The sequence below is a fragment of the Salmo salar genome, chromosome 10 (assembly GCF_965601325.2).
Source record: "Salmo salar chromosome 10, fSalSal1, whole genome shotgun sequence".
Taxonomy (NCBI): domain Eukaryota; kingdom Metazoa; phylum Chordata; class Actinopteri; order Salmoniformes; family Salmonidae; genus Salmo; species Salmo salar.
In genome coordinates this window covers 50,266,094-50,292,600 of record NC_138300.1, presented here as the reverse complement: position 1 = coordinate 50,292,600, position 26,507 = coordinate 50,266,094, and the positions used below count along the sequence as shown (strand labels likewise).

General features: G+C 44.9%; 1 protein-coding gene across 2 annotated transcripts in view; it reads right to left on the bottom strand.

Moving 5' to 3' along the window:
• The window catches only part of hmcn1 (hemicentin 1), a 236,670-nt gene that overhangs the window by 188,295 nt on the left and 21,868 nt on the right, over positions 1 to 26,507 (bottom strand). For both annotated transcript variants that reach the window (XM_045687880.2, XM_045687881.2), the window contains exon 2: positions 1,353 to 1,423. In XM_045687880.2, the coding sequence (XP_045543836.2) occupies positions 1,353 to 1,423 (71 nt within the window). The remainder of the gene's footprint in view (positions 1 to 1,352; positions 1,424 to 26,507) is intronic.

Genomic DNA, 26,507 nt, shown 5'->3' with positions numbered 1-26,507 from the left:
TATGGAGCTGACCCATATAAGAGGTTCACTACATCAGAGTTTAACTGTATTAGATTAGACGTCATCTACATACAACTACATGAGAGAGTCCTAAAACGAATCAGTTCTTTAACCTGGTCCCAGCCTAGAGCAGCAGAGCGATGACAGGTGACAACCGGGGTGAGGATAGCCTAGCATAGTCCTGTAAAAGGAAGCTCATGGATCTCTATGGGGGTACTGTGTTACCCAGAACAACCCACTCACACGCCAAACACAAGCTAGCACACGCCAAGGATGTACAAGCACATGGCAAGGATGTCCCCTCGCAGGGCAGCTAGCTGCAGTATCTGAACGATAGCTACTGGTTTCATCTCAGAGCTCCTTTCGCTCCCAGACAAAAATCACTCTTCTGTCAGTGGTCTGCTCAGATACTGATACTGCTGAGAGACAAATCTGGGTTTCAGTGAAGCACTTTAGCAGCATTGTTCAAATAATGGATTACCATATAGAGAAGTGATAACCACCAATCAATCGCAAGACAACTTCCTCCCTCTCTTCCCTTCCTCTGAGCGATTGCAGGAGAATTTGGATTTCGCGTTGCTCTGTTTGGCTCTCTGACTCAGTTGATAATTTTTGGTTTAGATATGTGTTTGTTTAGATATGTGTTATTTTTGTTTAGATAATGTGACGTCCCTCCCACTCGGTCTGCCAAATTATTTCTCTTTGCTCTTGTTTTCCTTAATATGATGTTGGTGGGCGGAGCTGGAAGGGTCATCAGCGAAATAGGACACCTGTGCTCAGGTGTGTCCCGGGGATAAATACACCTTCCCCCAATACATCGAGGAGACTCTCTCCACGCAGACACACTGTTGGTTTTGGTTGTGGCATTTTGGGGCTTCTTTGTGTTAGTTTGTTTTGGCAGCTCTCAACACCCCTCACTATCACCATCTATGCACGCAGCCACTCACTTACACTACCGACTACACACACCATTGTTAATTGTGTATAGTTTACTTTATTTAATAAATATGTTTGTCATTTCCTTATCTCCGCGTTGTCTCCCTCTTTGTTACGGGCTATGAGCCGGTTCGTAACAATATGTGTTTGTTTAGATATGTGTTATTTTTGTTTAGATATGTTATTTCTGTTTAGATATGTGTTTGCGACGGCTATGTAAAATAAGGAAGGAAAACAAACCAAGGTTTCACGGGAATGTTGTTATGCATCCAGTATGGTCAACTTTCAGACAAACACAAAGGCAACAGCTCTGTATAACTGAGGGCTTTAAGATCTATATGATCAATGTTCTGATCTATAGAAGGGTCCACAATCTAAAATGTCAGAGGCCGGAGGTCATAAACTCCTGAACCCACCTGGACGTACAGCTCCCTCAGTTCAAACTGAAACTTCTTCGGATCCGTTGTGATGGTTACCGGTCCTATTTCTGCAAAGAAACAAGATACATTAAGCATTACAGACAGCCAGAACATGATGCATAGTGTTTTAGACTAATAGCCCTATTAGAATGAATAATTGACATAGTTTCTTGGTCTGAAATCCTGACTGTGGCCAAATATTTGTGCAGACGTCCAAGTTCAAATTTCACAGTTTGAACTGGTGTGACAGGGAGCTTCCTGTAAACACTCAGGAAACCAGATCCATCCCTCCACATTGTGTGTGTTTGTGATGAGAGGGAAGAGATTTCCATTTTGTATCTTCAAATGGGCTATGCTGAAATGAGGCCCTTTTCGGCTCTAAATATTTTCCCATTCACACACGTACGCACAGTATCCGGGAGGGCAGTGTCTGGGTAGGCGCGCCATGCAGGCACCGAGGAGTTGCTTTGGAATTGATAAGGAGACCCCAGCTCTGGAGAAACGTCAATGCCCTCTTTCACAAGCCTATCATGGCTCACATGGCCTTTCTCATGTGCCTATCCCAACTATGATTAGAGGGTCGATGAAACACAAGGAAGTGGAACTTACAATAACTTGGAACATGAAAATCTGTTATTGTGAGGTCAACATAACTCGACGACAGATCAAAGGCTTGGATGGTAGAGGAGTTTTAATAGTCAACCGCAATCATTTTCAAGTCGTCATGAGACAAAGAACATGGCAATTGAACCACATTTCACATGGTTTACTTGGTACAATATGCTAGTTCATTTTCAGATAAAAAAATCTAGCAAAAGCATAGGACTGAGGAAAAAGTCCAGAATGATACTCTGACTGAGCCGATTGGAGGCCAAGTCATTCTCATAAAAAATGCTTATGGAAACCTACTAACATTTCACCTCTAAATGAATGCTCCACATGTTGCAACTCTTTCAAACTGATTTCCAGCCTGAACACAACACACGGAATGGATGGGCTGATCCTAGCTGTGGAACTCCACTGCTAACACCATCCAATAAAGGCCTGTCTCACGGCAACCCCCACTGACACTAATTGGGAATGGCTCCGTTACAAAAGGCCAACATGTTCTCATTAACAATGTTCCTGTTCCCCTCCCTCCACCTCTACCCTTCCTTCATCCCTGCATCCCTCCTCTCCTCCCCCAGGCAGTCAGCTGTTCTGCAGCTCTGGGGGAAGACCTTACGGCTCAGGTATGCTCTTGTGTCATGGCCAGCCGGGGTTCGGCGTGAGGACATCCTTCGGCTTCGCCGGTTATAAAAACAGTTATAAAAGCCCCAGAGGGTGAGTGACATCAGCATGCACCTTTTTTCTCCAACTGTGGAGAAGACTCTGTTCTACAGTCAGCGTTGGTTGGTCGGTAGTCGAAGCGCTTCTTCTAAACTCACTTGTGTTTGTCTTTTTTTCAGTCTCATGAAAATGTTAAACTATAAAAAAGTATCTTTATTTTCAGGACCACGATTGTCCTGACTTCCAAGAATGCCTGAATGGCTTCGCCTTGCTTTTCTGGTTGGCTGGATGCAAGTTTCCCCATCCAATTATTTCAGATTTACAGGAGTGCAAGTTTCACCATGGCACGGACCGTAGAGATATGTTGGCAAATGAGAATTATTCAAATATGGCAAATTCTTGTATTCTATCCATGCTGGCTTTCGCGGGCTACCTGAGACATGAAACAGATAGGTGGGAGGGCAAATGTAGGCTATTAATGCGGAATTTGCATAAATGGATAATGGAATCACTTCAACCACTTCGTTTTTTTTTCGACATTCTGTATTTTTGCGGATTTATTTATATTTTTAGGTGTGGCGTAATTACAGTAGGTCCAGCTGTTTTTATTGACGCAAGACAGTTGAATGGAAACGCACCGTAGCAGGTAATTGTTGCATCTACTTTCCATGCCAACTGTCTAAACTTCAACAACAAAATCACAGGAGAAGTTAATGGAATCATAGCTACTGAGAATTCTGGCCAGGCCTCTGCACTAGCGCCACCTACTGGGAGGGTTGACTGAAACAAAGAGCCACAGAAGTGCCAAGGGGTCAAAAACCTACAAATGAATTTCACAACAGAAATTACAGGCCAGGGGGCGTTCTACTCTGACGATAAGGTAAGAGCTGGTGGTAGTGCTGACTGATACATACTAGATATTCTTTTTTTCTTCTTTTTTTAAACTCAGATATTTCATGAAACAGGGCAAAGGGCAATTCTCCACTTCTCGACAGCAGAATATTGAGGCCAATTCCGTTTCAACGTCTACACATTCTTACATTTGTTTTATATAATGTTAAGCTTTTAAAGTCAACACAGCTCTGCACCATACATCCTGGCAACCGAAAGATCTGAGGAAACTTAATTGCTAATAATCAGCAATATTTCTTTGATGTTTATTTTCACAGCAAATAACATCTCTCTTCCTTATGAAAGCACTGTACAAACAAATACTTTTAAAATTCTTTAATAATGTATAATAAAACAAGCCGAGAGGGATCTAGATTTTGGCAGTTGTGGAGAGAGAGAAGGAACATTTGGGCCGATCAAAGAAAGACGCCTTTTAGCTAGCTCCGAACAGAACTGCCTGCTATGCTCGGGAAAAGAGGGGGAGGAGCAGACTGGCGGGCCGAGAAAGGAGAACAAAATGCAAGGAAATCAAGATAGCAGCAGTAGCAGCTGTACAGATAACTCATCCAAATCATATCAAAGTTTATTTGTCACATGCGCCGAATACAACAGTGAAATGCTTACTTACAGGCTCTAACCAATAGTGCAAAAAAGGTATTAGGTGAACAATAGGTAGGTAAAGAAATAAAACAACAGTAAAAAGACAGGCTATATACAGTAGCGAGGCTATAAAACAAGCGAGGCTACATACAGACACCGGTTAGTCAGGCTGATTGAGGTAGTACGTACATGTAGATATGGTAAAAGTGACTATGCATATATGATGAACAGAGAGTAGCAGTAGCGTAAAAGAGGGGTTGGCGGGTGGTGGGTGGGACACAATGCAGATAGCCCGATTAGCCACTGTGCGGGAGCACTGGTTGGTTGGCCCAATTGAGGTAGTATGTACATGAATGTATAGTTAAAGTGACTATGCATATACGATAAACAGAGAGTCGCAGCAGTGTAAAAAGAGGGGTTGGGGAGGGGGGGCACACAATGCAAATAGTCCGGGTAGCCATTTGATTACCTGTTCAGGAGTCTTATGGCTTGGGGGTAAAAACTATTGAGAAGCCTTTTTGTCCTAGACTTGGCACTCTGGTACCGCTTGCCATGCGTTAGTTGAGAGAACAGTCTGTGACTGGGGTGGCTGGGGTCTTTGACAATATTTAGGGCCTGAGGTCCTGTGTAGAGGTCCTGGATGGCAGGCAGCTTAGCCCCGGTGATGTACTGGGCCGTACACACTACCCTCTGTAGTGCCTTGCGGTCAAAGGCCGAGCAGTTGCCGTACCAGGCAGTGATGCAACCAGTCAGGATGCTCTCGATGTTGCAGCTGTAGAACCTTTTGAGGATCTCAGGACCCATGCCAAATCTTTTTAGTTTCCTGAGGGGGAATAGGCTTTGTCGTGCCCTCTTCACAACTGTCTTGGTGTGTTTGGACCATTCTAGTTTGTTGTTGATGTGGACACCAAGGAACTTGAACCTCTCAACCTGCTCCACTACAGCCCCGTCGATGAGAATGGGGGCGTGCTCGGTCCTCCTTTTCCTGTAGTCCACAATCATCTCCTTATTCTTGGTTACGTTGAGGGATAGGTTGTTATTCTGGCACCACCCGGCCAGGTCTCTGACCTCCTCCCTATAGGCTGTCTCATGGTTGTCAGTGATCAGGCCACTGTTGTGTCGTCTGCAAACTTAATGATGGTGTTGGAGTCGTGCCTGGCCATGCAGTCGTGGGTGAACAGGGAGTACAGGAGAGGACTGAGCACGCACCCCTGGGGAGCTCCAGTGTTGACGATCAGCGTGGCAGATGTGTTGCTACCTACTCTCACCACCTGGGGACAGCCCGTCAGGAAGTCCAGGATCCAGTTGCAGAAGGAGGTGTTTAGTCCCAGGATCCTTAGCTTAGTGATGAGCTTTGAGGGTACTATGGTGTTGAACGCTGAGCTGTAGTCAATGAGTAGCATTCTCACATAGGTGTTCTTTTTGTCCAGGTGGGAAAGGGCAGTGTGGAGTGCAATAGAGATTGCATCATCTGTGGATCTGTTTGGGCGGTATGCAAATTGGAGTGGGCCTACGGTTTCTGGGATAATGGTGTTGATGTGAGCCATGACCAACCTTTCAAAGCACTTCATGGCTACAGACGTGAGTGCTACGGGTATGTAGTCATTTAGGCAGGTTGCCTTTGTGTTCTTGGGCACAGGGACTATGGTGGTCTGCTTGAAACATGTTGGTATTACAGACTTAATCAGGGACATGTTGAAAATGTCAGTGAAGAAACCTGCCAGTTGGTCAGCACATGCCCGGAGCACACGTCCTGGTAATCCGTCTGGCCCTGCAGCCTTGTGTATGTTGACCTGTTTAAAGGTCTTACTCACGTTGGCTACGGAGAGCGTGATCACACAGTCGCCTGGAACAGCTGATGCTCTCATGCATGCCTCAGTGTTGCTTGCCTCGAAGCGAGCATAGAAGGGATTTAGCTCGTCTGGTAGGCTCGTGTCACTTGGCAGCTCGCGGCTGTGCTTCCCTTTGTAGTCTGTAATAGTTTGCAAGCCCTGCCACATAAGACGAGCATCGGAGCCAGTGTAGCATGAATCAATCTTAGCCCTGTATTGACGCTTTACCTGTTTGATGGTTCGTCGCAGGGCATAGCAGGATTTCTTGTAAGTTTCCGGGTTAGAGTCCCGCACCTTGAAAGCGGCAGCTCTACCCTTTAGCTCAGTGCGAATGTTGCCTGTAATCCATGGTTCTGGTTGGGGTATGTACGTACAGTCACTGTGGGGACGACGTCCTCAATGCACTTATTGATAAAGCCAGTGACTGATGTGGTGTACTCCTCAATGCCATCGGAAGAATCCCGGAACATGTTCCAGTCTGTGATAGCAAAACAGTCCTGTAGTTTAGCATCTGCTTCATCTGACAACTTTTTTTATAGACCGAGTCACTGGTGCTTCCTGCTTTAATTTGTGCTTGTAAGCAGGAATCAGGAGGATAGAATTGTGGTCGGATTTACCAAATGGAGGGCGAGGGAGAGCTTTGTACGCGTCTCTGTGTGTGGAGTACAGGTGATCTAGAATTTATTTCCCTCTGGTTGCACATTTAACATGTTGATGGAAATTTGGTAGAACTGATTTAAGTTTCCCTGCTTTAAAGTCTCCGGTCACTAGAAGCGCCTCCTCTGGGTGAGTGGTTTCCTGTTTGCTTATTTCCTTGTACAGCTGACTGAGTGCGGTTTTAGTGCCAGCATCTGTCTGTGGTGGTAAATAAACAGCCACAAAAAGTATAGCTGAAAACTCTCTAGGCAAGTAGTGTGACCTGCAATTTATCACAATATACTCTACTTCAGGCGAGCAAAATCTAGAGACCTTTCGTGCACCAGCTGTTGTTTACAAATATGCACAGACCGCCCCCCCTCGTCTGTTCTATCTTGCCGATGCAGCGTGTATCTCGCTAGCTGAATATCCATGTCGTCATTCAGTCACGATTCCGTGAAACATAGGATATCACAGTTTTTGATGTCCCGTTGGTAGGATATTCGTGATCGGACATCGTCTAGTTTATTGTCCAATGATTGCACGTTGGCGAGTAGTATTGACGGTAACGGCAGCTTTCCCACTCGCCTTTTTCTGGTCCTGACCTGACCGTCGCTTCCTCTTGCAAATAACGTGGATGTCGGTCCTGCCGGGTGTTTGGAGGATGTCTTGTGCGTCTTGTTTGTTGAAGAAAAAATCTTTGTCTAATCCGAGGTGAGTGGTCGCTGTCCTGATATCCAGAAGCTCTTTTTCGGCATAAGATACGGTGGCAGAAACATTATGTACAAAATAAGTTACAAATAACGCGAAAAAACTAATAATAGCACAATTGGTTGGGCGCCCGTAGAACTGCTGCCATTTCTTCCGGCGCCATTTTAACAAAGCCTTTTGACTTCTTAAAAATGGCAGAAAGGTAACACTATATGGTGCCCCGACTCCGTATTCATTCAGTCATCTACTGAACATAGCTAGCTAACTAGCCTGTTAAACCAAATACACATCTGGACTCCCGCTTTCTCCCATTGTGCTATTTACAGACAAACACGTGACTGGCTCAACTGTTCTGGGGAACGACGTTAAGCTTCATAATATAAAATAATGTGACAGGTGAAATGAAGAACGCGATCTGCTTTATCTCCTAAGGTATTGCACAAGTTGACGTCAGGCTTTTACTTAATAAAAAGTAGCTACGAATATTCAAATGTATTGAAAAACTTCAAATAAATTGTTTAAACGATATTGATGGTATTGAGAAACCATCCCTTGGCTATTTCCAAATACCCCGGTTTACGGTATACTGCTCAAGCTTAGTCAAATAACCCGGTATATAGTAGGGCTCCCGAGTGGCGCAGTGGTCTAAGGCATTGCATCTCAGTGCTAGAGGTGTCATTACAGAAGCTGGTTCAATCCTGGGCTGTATTACAACCGGCTGTAATTGGGCAGTGCACAATTGTCTAGGTTTGGCTGGGATAGGCCGTCATTGTAAAATAAGATTTGGTTCTTAACTGACATGCCTAGTTAAATCAAAGGGAGTCTGTTTCTGCTCTCTAGTTAAATCAAAGGGAGTCTATTTCTGCTCTCTGTTATTCCTTATTGAATCGTCATGTTTGGTGTGACTGAGTGACAAGGAGCTGACAAGATAGCAGAAACAGATCTGGGACCAGGCTAAGGTACAGCTACTTTGGCCCAACTTCTACATACCGGTACAGTACATGGTGTAACGGAAGGCACACCAAAACCGTGGCTCTTCTGCTCTGATAACTAGACCAGGGGTGAAATGCTTCATAAAGAAACTTCTCTGGTCCACAGGGGTCACAGAGTCTGCTTGTTTAAGCCCTTAAACCTTTTATTCAGAGACTCATTTAGACCTATATAGGCCACCATTGTGTGTCCCAATAAAGATGCTCATGTTCTGATCATCTTTTTCATTAGAAAGAAAAATAAGACAGTGGTGATGTTCCAGTGTTCACTTCAGCAGTTAGTACTGGGTCAGCCTCTCAGCCATTAGACATAAGACAGGAAGTGGTTTTAGTGTTTTCTCTCTGTGATGATAAAGAACACATCGGTCGGTGGGTTAGTGGCGTAAACAGGGACACATGTGTGAACTCAGTCTGAAGGAATGCTCTGAAGTCTGACCAGAGAGATTAAAAAAAGGAGAGAGAGAATCCACCCTAAACAATGGGCCAAATGTTGATCTGCTCAGAAGAACATCTCTCATCCTTTTCTCTACTTTCTTTGTCTTGAGAGTGTAAGAGACAGGCGGAGGATGATTCAAGTTGCATGAGGTAAACAAATGAAAACAGATGACTCTGGTTCCAGTTGTTGTTGTTTCTTGTAAACCTTTGCATTCTCATCGTGTTTATCTGAGGTAATGCTAGTTAGCCAAATTAGCGTACCCTGCAAATCCCATGCATGCTTAAACACTAACAGAGAGGCTAATGGGATGGAACAAACTGGGCAGCTTTCCAGTGCAATCTTAATTTCACCTCCTCCGAAGTTACATACACACAAACACCCACACGCATGAACATGCACAGAGACACCGCGCACACACAATCTCAGACACACACACATAATTCACCTCCTATGACATTCAGCTTGGGCTAATTTACTGGGAATCACTCTCATATTAGTCCGTGGAACGTCTCATTCGGACTGGCTATTTCCACATGGAAAAAATGGCAGCCAGGGAATTTTGAAGACCCATCCATAGAAATGTCAGTCATTATTGTATTTATTTTCAATCCAATGTGTGTGTTTGTTTAAATACTAAGTGTTTCCCAGGCTTCCAGGAGTTTGAAAATGTCAAGAAACTCAAAATAGAATGTAACAAAAGCCCCTTTAGCCCAGACACTCTTCCTCCTTCCTGTGTACAAGACAAGTCCAAAAATGTCACACTGACTAGAGCAGTCTGGGAAACGAATATCAAACTCCCCTCACCACAGACACCCTCCGTCTCAGACCCCTCCCCACCCCCTCGCCACATGCAAGAGTTTATATAGCTGTGGAAGCATTCACATTAACAGCATAGAACATTTGTTTTCATTTTTTTACATTCCTCAAGGCGAAGCTCTGGACGTCCGAATGTACAATTACTGCTCTCTATAAAAGGAACAAATCACAGAGCTCCACAAACAAGCAGTGTGACAATACGACCATTCAGTGACTGCAAGGACCCTTAATCTTAACCTTCGGTCCAACCATGATCAGCTCTGTGGTTAGTGGTTACACTGTGGCCATACATAAACTCAAGAAAGACATTCAGAAGGCGATTCTGAATTGTTTTTGGGACAGGTTTAATGACATGAGGTTTAATTATGTGGTTTAATGACGTGGTTTAATGATATGTGGATTAATGATATGTGGTTTAATGATATGTGGTGTAATGATATGTGGTTTAATGACGTGGTTTAATGACATGGGTTAATGATATGTGGTTTAATGACGTGGTTTAATGACATGGGTTAATGATATGTGGTTTAATGACGTGGTTTAATGACATGTGGTTTAATGACGTGGTTAATTACCACTGTGTGAGTAGCCTTCTACCCCAGATATAATGGAAACATATGGTACGGTATGCCATAATCTCTATTTAAACTAAAGCACTCCTCAACTGGTACAACACACACACACACGCACACACACAGACACACACACACACACACACACACACACACACACACACACACACACACACACACACACACACACACACACACACACACACACACACACACACACACACACACACACACACACACACACACACACACACCTTGCGCTCTCTCTTTCTCTCACTGGACACAGACGTCAGTTCAAAGTCTAGTATTGAGTCTAGACCCAAGTTGGGTGAAAAAAAATACATTCCAGAAATTCCTTTAAGTTGATGGCTTTTTGCAAATCCAATCAGTTTTCAAAGTTGATACAACGTCATCACATTGCATTTCTTTTGTTGAAATGATGTGGAAACAACATTAGTTTTTTACAATCACTTTGGCACTAAATTTCAGGACCTTGATGTCATTTTTCAAAACTCTAGACACAAATCTCACAACCGATGATCAAAATGCTAATTTTTCAAAACTCTAACACTTTTTCCAATTGCTTGGATACAATACACATAAAGCTAAGATCATTTGTTCATTGAACTAAAATCACCTGTTCAAAATGACACAAGTTAACATCAAAATATTACCATTTCAAAATACAATTCACACATTACATCTGAGATAACTGTCTGTTCATTTCATTACAATGATCTATCAATTGACATAACTGCCCAAAATGATAAGTAACTGCGCCTAATACAACAGGTGTAGACCTTACAGTGAAATGCTTACTTACAAGCTCCTAACCAACAATGCTGTTAAAAAAATATGGATAAGTTTAAGAAATAAAAGTAACAAGTAATTAAAGAGCAAAATAACAATTGTGAGACTATATACAGCAGGGTACCGGTACAGAGTAAATGTGCGGGGGCACCGGTCAGTTGAGATAATATGTACATGTAGGTAGAGTTATTAAAGTGACTATGCATAGATGATAACAACAGAGAGAAGCAGCGGTGTAAAAGGGGGGGGCAATGCAAATAGTCTGGGTAGCCATTTGATTACCGTAAATTCCGGACTATAAGCCGCAACTTTTTTCCCAGCTTTGAACCTCGCGGCTTAAACAATGACGCGGCTAATATATGGATTTTTCCCGCTTTCAATTTTTTTTCTCCAAAAAAACACGTGACATGCTCAGTTTTTTGGCGGCATGAAGCTTTCATTAGACCAATGAAATTGCCGAACGGGTTAAGGTCAAACAACTTTTTTGTTTACTGTTTAGATTAAATCGAGCGCTCTCAAACTTCCCATCATTCTGATTACGGTAGTCATTTTGTCACCCTCATCATGGCAAAGACACGGAGAAATGCATATGATGCAGCTTTCAAGTTGAAGGCGATTGATCTGGCTGTTGGAAAAGGAAATAGAGCTGCTGCACGGGAGCTTGGTCTTAATGAGTCGATGATAAGACGTTGGAAACAGCAGTGTGAGGAATTGACTCAGTGCAAAAAGACAACTAAAGCTTACTGCTAATTGTTTATTTTTTGTTACAAGGCGTGTTTCGTTAAAGCCTATTTATTTTTGTTACAAGCCATGTTTCGTTAAAGCCTGTGTAAAGTTAATTTGTTTCAATGTGCCGGTAGGCACCTGCGGCTTATAGACATGTGCGGCTTAATAGTACGGAAATTACGGTAGGTGTTCAGGAGTCTTATGGCTTGTGGGAAGAAGCTGTTTAGAAGCCTCTTGGATCTAGACTTGGCGCTCCGGTACCACTTGCCATGTGGTAGCAGAGAGAACAGTCTATGACTAGGGTGGCTGGAGTCTTTGACAATTTTTAGGGCCTTCCTCTGACACCGCCTTGTATAGAAGTCTTGGATGGCAGGAAGCTTGGCCCCAGTAATGTACTGGGCTGTTCGCACTAACCTCTGTAGTGCCTTGCGGTCGGAGGCTGAGCAGTTGCCATACCAGGCAGTGATGCAACCAGTCAGGATGCTCTCGATGGTGCAGCTGTAGAACCTTTTGAGGATCTGTGGACCCATGCCAAATCTTTTCAGTCTCCTGAGGGGGAATAGGTTTTGTTGTGCCCTCTCCACGATTGTCTTGGTGTGCTTGGACCATGTTAGTTTGTTGGTGATGTGGACACCAAGGAACTTGAAGCTCTCAACATGCTCCACTACAGCCCCGTCGATGAGAATGGGGGCGTGCTTCATCCTCTTTTTCCTGTTGAGGGAGAGGTTGTTGTCCTGGTACCACAGGCCAGGTCTCTGACCACCTCCCTATAAGCTGTCTCGTCGTTGTCGGTGATCAGGCCTACCACTGTTGTGTCATGGGAAAACTTAATGATGGTGTTGGCTGTGCAGTCATCAGTGAACAGGGAGTACAGAAGGGGACTGTGCACGCACCCCTGAGGGGCCCCTGTGTTGAGGATCAGCGTGGTGGATGTGTTGTTACCTACCCTTACCACCTGGGGGCGGCCCATCAGGAAGTCCAGGATCCAGTTGCAGAGGGAGGTGTTTAGTCCCAGGGACCTTAGCTTATTGATGAGCTTTGAGAGCACTATGGTGTTGAACACTGAGCAGTAGTCAATGAATAGCATTCTCACATAAATGAATAGCATTCTCACATTGCAATAAAACGCAAATGAATTACTTAAAAATCATACAATGTGATTTTCTGGATTTTTGTTTTAGATTCCATCTCTCACAGTTGAAGTGTACCTATGATACAAATTACAGACCTCTACATGCTTTGTAAGTAGGAAAACCTGCAAAATCGGCAGTGTATCAAATACTTGTTCTCCCCACTGTAGGTGTTCCTTTTGTGCAGGTGGGAAAGGGCAGTGTGGAGAGCAATAGAGATTGCATCATCTGTGGATCTGTTGGGGCGGTATGCAAATTGGAGTGGGTTGATGTGAGCCATGACCAGCCTTTCGAAGCACTTCATGACTACAGACGTGAGTGCTACGGGTCGGTAGTTGTTTAGGCAGGTTACCTTAGATTCTTGGGCACATGCACTGTGCATTGTGGTCTGCTTGAAACATGTTGGTATTACAGACTCGGACAGGGAGAGGTTGAAAATGTCAGTGAAGACACTTGACAGTTGGTCAGCGCATGCTCGCAGTACACGTCCTGGTAATCCGTCTGGCCCAGCGGCCTTGTGAATGTTGACCTGTTTAAAGGTCTTATTCACATCGGCTGCGGAGAGTGTGATCACACAGTCTTCCAGAACAGTTGGTGCTCTCATGCACGTTTCAGTGTTATTTGCCTCGAAGCAAGCATAGAAGTTATTTAGCTCGTCTGGTAGGCTCGTGTCACTGGGCAGCTCTCGGCTGTGCTTCCCTTTGTAGTCTGTAATGGTTTGCAAGCCCTGTCACATCCGACGAGCGTCAGAGCCGGTGTAGTATGATTCGATCTTAGTCCTGTATTGAGGCTTTGCATGTTTGATGGTTAGTCGGAGGGCATAGCGGGATTTCTTACCATCTTCCAGGTTAGAGTCCTGCTCCTTGACTGCGGCAGCTCTAGCCTTTAGCTTAGTGTGGATGTTACCTGTAACCCATGGTTTCTGGTTGGGGTATGTACATACGGTCACTGTGGGGACTACGTCATCGATGCACTTATTGATGAAGACAATGACTGATGTGGTGTACTCCTCAATGCCATCGGAGGAATCCCAGAACATATTCCAGTCTGTGCTAGCAAAACAGTCCTGCAGCTTAGCATCTGCTTCATCTGACCACTTTTTTATTGATCTAGTCACTGGTGCTTCCTGCTTTAATTTTTGCTTGTAAGCAGGAATCAGGAGGATAGAATTATGGTCAGATTTGCCAATCGGAGGGCGAGTGAGAGCTTTGTATGCGTCTCTGTGTATGGCGAAAAGGTGGTCCAGAGTTTTTTTTCCTCTGGTTGCACACTTAACATGCTGATAGAAATTTGGCAAAAAGGATTTCAATTTCCCTGCATTAAAGTCCCCGGCTACTAGGAGCGCCGCCTCTGGGTGAGCGTTTTCTTGTTTGCTTATGGCGGAATACAGCTCATTCAATGCTGTCTTAGTGCCAGCCTCTGACTGTGGTGGTGCGTAAACAGTAGTGGTTGTGTGGTCTACAGTTTATCATGAGATACTCTACCGCAAGCGAGCAATAGCTCGAGACTTCCTTAGATATCGTGCACCAGCTGTTATTTACAAAAATACATAGTCTGCCGCCCCTTGTCTTACCAGACGCAGCTGTTCTGTCCTGCTGATACAGCGTATAACCAGCCAGCTGTATGTTGATAATGTCGTCGTTCAGCCACGACTCCGTGAAGCATAAGATATTACAGTTTGAATGTCCCGTTGGTAGTTTAATCTTTCGCGTAAGTCATCTATTTTATTGTCCAAAGATTGCACGTTTGCTAGCAGAATGGAAGGAAGTGGGGGTTTATTCGATCGCCTACGAATTCTCAGAAGGTAGCTCACCCTCCGGACCCTTTTTCTCCGCCTCCTCTTCACGCAAATCACAGGGATCTGGGCCTGTTCCCGAGAAAGCAGTATATTGTTCGCAGTCCTGATGTCCAGAAGTTATTTTCCGTCATAAGAGACAGTTGCGGCAACATTATGTACAAAATAAGTAAAAAAATAAGTTACAAACAAAGTAAATAAATGAACAAAAAAATCTAATCGGTTGGGGGCACATTAAACGTCTGGCTTCTTCTCCGGCGCCATCTTACAAATTTAAGATGGCGCCGGTTCATTCTCCACGGTAATTGTTGCATTACTCTTAATGCATAGTTTTATGGAAACTGATGATGAAGGTTTCAGGATAATGAGATCCATTGACACCAATTACCGTGGAACATGAACCAATTGGACTACATTATCTATGGATGTAATATTTCATCATCATTCTTTATCCGACACTGTTTCTATGGTCCCATGTACCACTTTTCCAGACCATGTTTTCAGATTTGACATTACTGTACACTCGACCACTTTATTAGGTACACCTATTTAGTACTAAGTAGGACCCCCTTTGGCCTCCACAACAGCCTGAATTATTCACGGTGTTGTACGTTAAGAGATGCCCTTCTGCACACCACTGTTTTAAACGGCTGTTATTTGAGCATTTGTAGCCTTTCTGTTAGCTTGAATGAGTCTGGACATTCTCCTCTGACCTCTCTGTTAATGACAGGGTGTTTTTGCCCACAGAACTGCCGCTCACTGAATGTGTTTTGATTATCGCACCATTCTCTGTAAACTCTAGAGACTGTAGTGCATAAAAATCCCAGGAGGGCAGCTGTTTCTGAGATGTTGAAACCACCATGTGTGGAACCAACAATCATACCACGGGCATCTTGCCCGTTCTTATGTTTGGTCAAACAACAACTAAAGCTCTCTACTATATATACTCTATATATTGAGTTGCAGGCAGCCACATGATTCGCTGTTCGAAGGAGCAGGCTATTTGCGTTAACACGCAGGTGTACCTAATAAAGTGGTCAGGTAAGTGTACGTATGCAGGCCCTTATAATTGCTTTTCCAATATTACCAACTCGTTACTGATGATTGATTTCCCATTGTGGTACAAGTATATAGTGAAATGAGTGGTATCCACCTACAACAACATAATGATAACATGGAGCCGGCAGGTGATCCAGGTCACAATATCGGTCAAGCAGTGGGAGGAGGAAGACGAGGAAAACGTGGTGGTCAAAGGAATGGCATGGAACAAGCACCACTTCTGAGAGGTGGTCGTGGGCCTCGTTTGAGAGGTGTGGGAGAACGTGGTAGAGGACAAGGCCACGGACCAAGACAGTGGCAGCAACAGCAAAGAGTGTCCAATGAAATCCGAGAAATAGTTGTAGACCATGTCGTAAATCACGGCATGACAATGATTCAACCAAACCTCAGAAGATCAACTGTGGCCTCAATCATCAGAACTTTCCGCATTGAGAACCGGTAAGTCTTCAGCATGCACTAAACATTAGGCTACTCTCAATTGTCAAATGACTGTATATTGCATGCCAATGTGTACCACAGAGTAGGTGATGTGACTAAATGTGTTCTTACTGTCATTTACCCTGCAGAATTGAGACTAGGCCAAATAGGGGAGGCAGAGGCAAAATTCTGACTGAACAACAAGAGCAGGCTGTGGTCAATTTGGTTTGGGCCAGAAATGATATTCGCCTTACAGAAGTTCGGCAGCACATCTTGGACAATGACGACATGTTCAACAATGTGGAAGCCATAAGTTTTCCGACTATTGCACGCATGCTGAAAAGGCACCAGGTGTCTCTAAAACAGCTATACCGTGTGCCTTTTGAAAGAAATGCAGACAGAGTGAAGCAACTGAGGACTGAGAATGTTCAGGTATGTTCAGTTTCAAGATGCCTGTTGTGAAAAATTCCCCCCAAGTTCTACATCATTGTAATCAGTAATTCTCTTTCCAAAATGTATTTTTAGAGGGTGATGGAGCTGGATGCTGATGAAAAACCATCACAAATTCCTATTTTTGGATGAGGCAGGCTCCAACCTGGCCAAGACAAGGAGGAGAGGTCAGAATTTCATTGGCCAGCGGGCAACCATCCAAGTACCTGGACAACATGGGGTAAACATCACCATGTGTGCGGCTATATCGGAAGATGGTGTGTTGGGACGCAGACCCCGTATTGGATCATATAATGCAGCTCTCCTTGTAACCTTCCTTGATGAGCTAAATCAGGTCTGTAGAGCTGATGGCGTGACCTATGTCATTGTGTGGGATAATGTCAGGTTCCACCATGCTCAAATGGTGCAAGCATGGTTTCAGGCCCATCCACAATTTACAACCCTGTAGTTACCCCCATACTCTCCTTTCCTTAACCTGATTGAGGAATTTTTCTCCACATGGAGGTGGAAGGTATATGATAGGCGCCCTCACGAACAAGCCACCCTTCTCCAGGCCATGAATGACGCATGCAATGACATCACGGCAGACCAGTGTCAGGCGTGGATTCGCCCAAAGATTCTTCCCAAGATGTTTGGCTAATGAAAACATCCATTGTGATGTGGATGAGAACCTGTGGCCAAATCCAGAAGACAGGGTTGATGGAAATATAGAAATACAGTAATCAATCCTTTGTTTTGCTTTTTACAGTAAGCCAGGTGAGGAACACTGCAGTTGACGTTTTACTGTAGTTTTTTCTTTTTTGTAGCTAATTATTTTTGCTTTGATTCAAAGAAACCTATGTTGTGATTTTATTGTATTTCATCAATACATTTCAGATGTTGTTCAATGATTCCTCTGTGTCTGTAGTATTCTCTCTACTAGTCCTTTTACAGTGATGTATTTATGTGTAGTACCATAATGAAACATGTATCACATATTTTGTACTACAATATTAAATGATTGTACAAACAACTACACAGTGAAACTATCGGTATCTTGTGTGTGGGTGATCTAAATTAATGTTCCTATGGTATTTCATGATAAATGAGTTATTTGAACCAATGATTCTGCAAGTGCAAGGTTTCTTTAAAGATATGAATGCACAATGTAATGTTTTGAACATTGGACAGCCTGTTACAAGTGATGACCGTTTTCAGTTTTGTGTCTAGAGTTTTGAAAAATGACCGCAAGGTTCTGAAATTAGTGCCAAAGTGATTGTAAAAAAAAATTATTCAACCAGTTTTCCCAGTGGGCTGTATTTTTCTCCCTCTTCTTTTCTCTCTCAAAGTCTCAAAACAACATCAGGAAAAACAAACACTACATCTATACAGCACATCTGAAATACAACTCATCCCGACCTGAGGTGTACCCCCCACCAAGCACAAACCAGAAAGCAGAAACAACATCATCATCCCTCTCTGTCAGTGGGAGCTGGGCTCTGTCCCACTCACTCTCTCCTGCACAGAGACAGTGTTCTGTAGCAGAGACCCCTTAGGGCCAGTCTGTGCTCCAAACCCTCATCCATCTTCACACACACACACACACACACACACACACACACCCCACACACACACACACACACACACACACACACACACACACACACACACACACACACACACACACACACACACACACACACACACACACACACACACACACACACACTCTTTACTCTTTGCAAACATGCTGACTCAAACCACCAGCTAATGAGTGAGGTTTAGCGGAGGGGAGGAAGAGAAGACTGTAAGCTCCGTACTCAACCACCACAACTTAGCTTGTGATGGAAACTTCTCTCTCCACAAATGAAAGAGAAAGAGAGACAGATGCTTGGCGGCCTCATACACTGCAGTCTTTCTGACTGAATGGTTTTGGGGGAGAGTTGCTCTCCACAAAGAGAGCACTAATAAAACGGTAGTAACAAACACTAATCCCTGAATACAAACTGAGTGACAGACAGACAGCCACACGTCGTGTACTACTCATCCCTCTGACAGAACAACTAGACAGAACCCAGAGTAAACAGCCTGAGAATTAGAGATTTTGTGTGTGTGTGTGTGTGTGTGTGTGTGTGTGTGTGTGTGTGTGTGTGTGTGTGTGGGTGTGTGTGTACGAGGGCTCTAAATGTAAAAAATATTTGGTAGCACACACACATGAAATTTAGAAGCACCAGAAAATTCTAGCTACTTGTGATGCACATGTGCTCTAGAAACTAATAAGTAACACTGTAAAGACATTTGTTTATTATAAATGCTAAAATGTTGATACGAATACCTGCCATTGAAATTACAAATTAATTTGTGGAATATTAGGTTTCTACATTGTCTTAAAGTACTAGTTTCAGGGCCTCCTGAGTGGCGCAGCGGTCTAAGGCACTGCATTGCAGTGCTAGAGGCGTCACTACAGGCCCAGGTTTGATCCCAGGCTGTGTTGCAGTCGGCTGCAACTGGGAGACCCATGATGCGGTGCACAATTGGCCCAGCGTCGTCGCATTTAGGGGAGGGTTTGGCCGCCTGCAAGCTGACTTCAGTCGCCAGCCGTACAGTGTTTCTTTCGACACATTGGTGTGGCTGGCTTATGGGTTAAGTGAGCAGTGTGTCAAGAAGCAGTGTGGCTTGGCAGGGGGACACATGGCACATGGCTCTCAGAGGACACATGGCTCTTGACCTTCACCTCTCCCGAGTTCATATGGGACAAGACTGTAACTACCAACTGGATATCACAAAAAAAGGGGTTAAAAAAATGATTTTGCTCTTGAGATGCATTACATAGAACATGTTACACTGTCTCTTTAAAAATGCCTGGTTTGTGATGACGACATGCAAGAGATCTGTCATTCATTCATTTATTGTTATGGAGCTCCCGAGTGGCACAGCAGTCTGAGGCACATCATCTCAGTGCAAGAGGTGTCACTACAGTCCCTGGTTTGATACCAGGCTGTGTCACATCCAGCCGTGATTGGGAGTCCCATAGGGCAGCGCACAATTGGCCCAGCAGCGTCCGGGCTTGGCCGGGGTAGGCTGTCATTGGAAATAATCATTTGTTTTTAACTGACATGCCTAGTTAAATAAAGGTTATAAAGGTTAACATTTTTTGATAAAAATCATTGACTATCCCTTTCTTACATTTTCTTTCTATGCCCCCAAATATTAGGATATACTGGTAAAGCTAGCTAACTGGTAAAGTTAGTTAGCTAGCCAATGAGGTAACATGACTGAACAAAGTGTAAACGACATCGATGCGCGAGTAGTTTTAGAACGGCCTACAACATGGTTTATGAATGTAAAATGCGGTCCCAGCGATAGTAATGACGCAACCATGACGCTAACGAGTATGCACTCGCTTGTTTCTCTAGGGCACTCATAAACAACGGTATCATTACAACAATTATTATCACAGTCACACAGTGCTCCCAAAATACAACTCCTGGTCGCACAGTCAAATATTTTGTCGCGTTTTAAAGCCCTGGGCGTATCGCAGCCAGGAATTGCCTCAGGGATCCTCCACCATTCAGGGGTCTGTTTCCAATTTTGGCTGGACCTGATTGGCTGTGAGAAGCCTCGGTCCTCCAGTGGGGGGAGCTCGGAGGGTCTTCAGTTTGAGTGACGCTGACCTGTGTGTGAGAACTGTGTGTGTGTGTGGCTGTGTTTGTGTGTGACAGCCAGGGCCAAATAAAACTGTAAGACATGGCCACCACTGTGTCCCACACAGTATCTTGTTGAGAAAGAGAGAAACAGCCACCAACCAACCACACATGCAGGCAGGCAGGCCAGGCAGACATGCTGGGGGATGGAAGTCAACTGGGGCCATGAATCCTCTGTACTCATTGTAGAGGCAGGCAATACTATATACAGACAGTACTATATACAGACAGTATTATATACAGAAAGTACTATATACAGAAAGTACTATATACAGACAGGACTATATACAGGCAGTACTATATACAGACAGTACTATATACAGGCAGTACTATATACAGTTATATACAGACAGTACTATATACAGGCAGTACTATATACAGGCAGTACTTTATACAGTTATATACAGGCAGTACAACACACAGGCAGGACTATATACAGGCAGTACTATACAGACAGTACTAGATAAAAGCAGTACTATATACAGGTAGTACTATATACAGGCAGTACAATATAATGACAGTAATATACACAGGCAGTAATATATACAGGCAGCACTATATACAGGCAGTACTATATTACAGGCAGTACTATATACAGTTATATACAGCCAGTACTATACACAGGCAGTACTATATACAAGCAGTACTATATACAGGCAGTACTATATACAAGCAGTAATATATACAGGCAGTACTATATACAGTTATACACAGACAGTACCATACATAGTTTATTCACAGGTGATGACTGAAGACAGGTGATGGCTAATAGCTTTGAGTTAACAATAGCTGGACACTTCAGCTGCACAAAAGCTTCTGCCAACAGTATAATCCAAGAGAAAAAAGCAGGATGTGTTGAACTGAAACACACACATCTGTGCTTGATTAACACACAAGCATCAGCAATAACAGAATAGGGGATAATGTAGTAGGAGGAAATGATGAGTTAACCAGAGGTCCACTTCACGGTCTGATCCATCAATGCAGGGCTAGTCTTTAACACCAGGGGAGGCGTGTGTGCGTGTGTGTGTGTGTATCGATGACAATAGAAAAGCCCCAGAATGAATCGTTTGTTGGGAACCATAAACCCAGCCAGATGTTGGCAGGCAGGTTGCCACATCAATGGAAGACAATATGACGCATTGCTATGAGTAAATGTCTATGAAGACATGTTAAAAGGACAAAGTGGGAACAGGCTGACTAAATCAAATCCAAATCCAAACCACTTTAGTGGAATGGAATGAGCAGAGTATGGTTAGAGAGGAGGACCACACACTACGGTGTCTTAGGGTGCGGACACAAATGGCACCCTGTTCCCTGTGACCTACACTACATGGCCAAATGTATGTGGACACCTTCTCGTCGAACCTCTCATTCCAAAATCATGGGCATTAATATGGAGATGGTCCCCCCTTTGCTGCAATAACAGCCTCCACACTTCTAGGAAGGCTTTCCACTAGATGTTGGAAAATTGCTGCGCGGACTTGCTTCCATTCAACCACGAGAGCATTAGTGACGTCGGGCACTGATGTTGGGCGATTAGACCTGGCTGGCAGTTGGCGTTCCAATTCATCCCAAAGATGTTCAATGGAGTTGAGGTCAGGAAGCAAGGAATTGTCTAGAGTATGCTGTAGCGTTAAGATTCTGTGAGCTTGTGTGGTCTACCACTTTGCGGCTGAGCCGTTGTTGCTCTAAGACGTTTCCACTTCACAATAACAACACTTACACTTGACCGGGGCAGCTCTAGCAGGGCAGAAATTTGACAAACTGACTTTTTGGAAAGGTGACATCCTATGACGGTGACACTATGATGGCCATCCTACTGCCAATGTTTGTCTATGGAGATTGCATGGTTGTGTGGGGTGTCCCCATACTTTTGTATAGGTGTACTGTATATAGGGAATAGGGGGCCATTTGGGGCTCCCCACAGTGTAACTCAGAACATCCTTTGTGGAGGAACAGGAGGGACACATTGAGGGAGATCAGGCCTCTGGCTCCTGACAGGACTAGACTTCTGGCTCCTGACAGAACTAGACCTCTGGCTCCTGACAGGACAAGACCTCTGGCTCCTGACAGGACTAGACTTCTGGCTCCTGACAGGACTAGACTTCTGGCTCTTGACAGGACTAGACCTCTGGCTCCTGACAGGACAAGACCTCTGGCTCCTGACAGGACTAGACCTCTGGCTCCTGACAGGACTAGACCTCTGGCTCCTGACAGGACAAGACCTCTGGCTCCTGACAGGACTAGACCTCTGGCTCCTGACAGGACTAGACCTCTGGCTCCTGACAGGACTAGACCTCTGGCTACTGACAGGACTAGACCTCTGGCTCCTGACAGGACAAGACCTCTGGCTCCTGACAGGACAAGACCTCTGGCTCCTGACAGGACTTGGCCTCTGGTTCCTGACAAGACTAGACTTCTGGCTCCTGACAGGACAAGACCTCTGGCTCCTGACAGGACTAGACCTCTGGCTCCTGACAGGACTAGACCTCTGGCTCCTGACAGGACTAGACCTCTGGCTCCTGACAGGACTAGACTTCTGGCTCCTGACAGGACAAGACCTCTGGCTCCTGACAGGACTAGACCTCTGGCTACTGACAGGACTAGACTTCTGGCTCCTGACAGGACTAGACTTCTGGCTCCTGACAGGACTAGACCTCTGGCTCCTGACAGGACAAGACCTCTGGCTCCTGACAGGACAGGACCTCTTGTCCTGACAGGACTAGACCTCTGGCTCCTGACAGGACAAGACCTCTGGCTCCTGACAGGACTAGACCTCTGGCTCCTGACAGGACTAGACTTCTGGCTCCTAACAGGACTAGGCCTCTGGCTCCTGACAGGACTAGACCTCTGGCTCCTGACAGGACTAGACCTCTGGCTCCTGACAGGACAAGACCTCTGGCTCCTGACAGGACTAGACCTCTGGCTCCTGACAGGACTAGACCTCTGGCTCCTAACAGGACTAGGCCTCTGGCTCCTGACAGGACTAGACTTCTGGCTCCTGACAGGACTAGACCTCTGGCTCCTAACAGGACTAGACTTCTGGCTCCTGACAGGACTAGACCTCTGGCTCCTAACAGGACTAGGCCTCTGGCTCCTGACAGGACTAGACTTCTGGCTCCTGACAGGACTAGACCTCTGGCTCCTGACAGGACTAGACCTCTGGCTACTGACAGGACTAGACCTCTGGCTCCTGACAGGACAAGACCTCTGGCTCCTGACAGGACAAGACCTCTGGCTCCTGACAGGACTAGACTTCTGGCTCCTGACAGGACTAGACCTCTGGTCTGGAGGAAGTCGCCAAGCACTGTCCACCCCATTACCACACCTTATAACATTACTGGACCACATTACCACACCTCTCTAACATCTAGTACTGGAAGCGTTTGGCTCTATACATGTACAATGATTACATGCACCTGGTGTCACAGGAAGGACAAGCAGCTCATCAAGGACCTCAGCCACCCAAGTTCACCCTGCTACCATCTACAAGGTCGGAGACGGTACAGGTGTATCAAAGCCAGGACAGAGAGACTGAATAACAGCTTCTATCTTCAGTCCACCAGACTGTTGAACAGCCATCACTAGCCGGCCAGCGCCCGGTACTCTGCTCTGCACCTTAGACACTGTCACTAGCCGACCACCACCTGGTACTCTACCCTGCACCTTAGACACTGGCACTAGCCGGCCACCGCCTGGTACTCTACCTTGCACATTAGACACTGTCACTTGCTGACCACCGATTGATACTCTGCCCCTTAGACACTGCTACTAGCAGATCACCGCCCGGTACTCTGCCCTACACCTTAGACACTGTCACTAGCCGGCCACCGCCTTGTACTCTACCCTACACCTTAGACACTGTCACTAGCCGGCCACCGCCTGGTACTCTGCCCTACACCTTAGACACTGTCACTAGCCGGCCACCGCCTGGTACTCTGCCCTACACCTTAGACACTGTCACTAGCCGGCCACCGCCTGGTACTCTGCCCTACACCTTAGACACTGTCACTAGCCGGCCACCGCCTGGTACTCTGCCCTGCACCTTAGACACTGTCACAAGCCGACCACCACCTGGTACTCTGCCCTGCACCTTAGACACTGTCACTAGCTGACCACCGATTGATACTCTGCCCCTTAGACACTGTTACTAGCAGATCACCGCCAGGTACTCTACCCTACACCTTAGACACTGTCACTAGCCAGCCACCGCCTAGACTCTGCCCTGCACCTTAGACACTGTCACAAGCCGACTACCGCCTGGTACTCTACCCTGCACCTGAGACACTGTCACTAGCCGGCTGCTGCCCGGTACTCTGCCCTGCACCTTAGAGACTGCTGCCCCATGTATATAGAGACATTGAACACTGGTCAATTTAATAATGTTTACATACTGCATTCTAGTCATGGCTCATCCTATATACAGTTGAAGTCGGAAGTTTACATACACCTTAGCCAAATACATTTAAACTCAGTTTTTCACAATTCTTGACATTTAATCATAGTAAAAAATCCCTGTTTTAGGTCAGTTAGGATCACCACTTTATTTTAATAATGTGAAATGTCAGAACAATAATAATTTAATAATAATTTATTTCAGCTTTTATTTATTTCATCACATTCCCAGTGGGTCAGAAGTTTACATACACTCAATTAGTATTTGGTAGCATTGCCTTTAAATTGTTGAACTTGGGTCAAACGTTTCGAGTAGCCTTCCACAAGCTTCCCACAATAAGTTGGGTGAATTTTGGCCCATTGCTCCTGACAGAGCTGGTGTAACTGAGTCAGGTTTGTAGGCCTCCTTGCTCGCACACGCTTTTTCAGTTTTGCCCACAAATGTTCTATGGGATTGAGGTCAGGGCTTTGTGATGGCCACTCCAATAACTTGACTTTGTTGTACTTAAGCCATTTTGCCACAACTTTGGAAGTATGCTTGGGGTTATTGTCCATTTGGAAGACCCATTTGCAACCAAGCTTTAACTTCCTGACTGATGTCTTGAGATGTTGCTTCAATATATCCACATAATAATTACCTACCTCATGATGACATCTATTTTGTAAAGTGCAGCAGTCCCTCCTGCATCAAAGCACCCCCACAACATGATGCTGCCACTCCCGTGCTTCACAGTTGGGATGGTGTTCCTCGGCTTGCAATCCTCCCCCTTTTTCCTCCAAACATAACGATGGTCATTATGGCCAAGTGGTGCAGTGGTCTAAGACACTGCATTCCAGTGCAAGAGGCATCACTGCAGTACCTGGTTTGAATCCAAGCTGCATCACATCCGGCCGTGATTGGGAGTCCCATAGTGCGGCGCACAATTGGCCCAGCATCGTCCGAGTTTGGCCGGGGTAGGCCGTCATTGTAAATAAGAATTTGTTCTTAACTGACTTGCCTAGTTAAATAACGGTTAAATAAATAAAACATTAAAAAACAGTTATATTTTTGTTTCATCAGACCAGAGGACATTTCTCCAAAAAGTAAGATCTTTGTCCCCATGCGCAGTTGCAAACCGTAGTCTGGCTTTTTTATGGCAGTTTTGGAGAAGTGGCTTCTTCCTTGCTGAGCGGCCTTTCGGGATATGTCGATATAGGACTTGTTTTACTGTGGATATAGATACTTTTATACCCGTTTCCTCCAGCATCTTCACAAGGTCCTTTGCAGTTTTTCTGGGATTGATTTACACTTTTCGCACCAAAGTACGTTCATCTCTAGGAGACAGAACGCGTCTCCTTCCTGAGCGGTATGACGGCTGCGTGGTCCCATGGTGTTTATACTTGCGTACTATTGTTTGTACAGATGAACGTGGTACCTTCAGGCGTTTGGAAATTGCTCCCAAGGATGAACCAGACTTGTGGAGGTCTACAATTTTTTTTCTGAGGTCTTGGCTGATTTCTTTTGATTTTCCCATGATGTCAAGCAAAGAGGCACTGAGTTTGAAGGTAGGCGTTGAAATACATCCACAGGTACACCTCCAATTGACTCATATTATGTCATTTAGCCTATCAGAAGCTTCAAAAGCCATGACATCATTTACTGGAATTTTCCAAGCTGTTTAAAGGCACAGTCAACTTAGTGTATGTAAACTTCTGACCCAGGAATTGTGATACAGTGAACTATAAGTGAAATAATCTGTCTGTAAACAATTGTTGGAAAAATGACTTGTGTCATGCACAAAATAGATGTCCTAACCGACTTGCCAAAACTATAGTTTGTTAACAAGACATTTGTGGAGTGGTTGAAAAACGAGTTTTAATGACTCCAACCAAAATGTATGTAAACTTCCGACTTCAACTGTAATTACCGCTGTACACACCTTTTAAAATGTA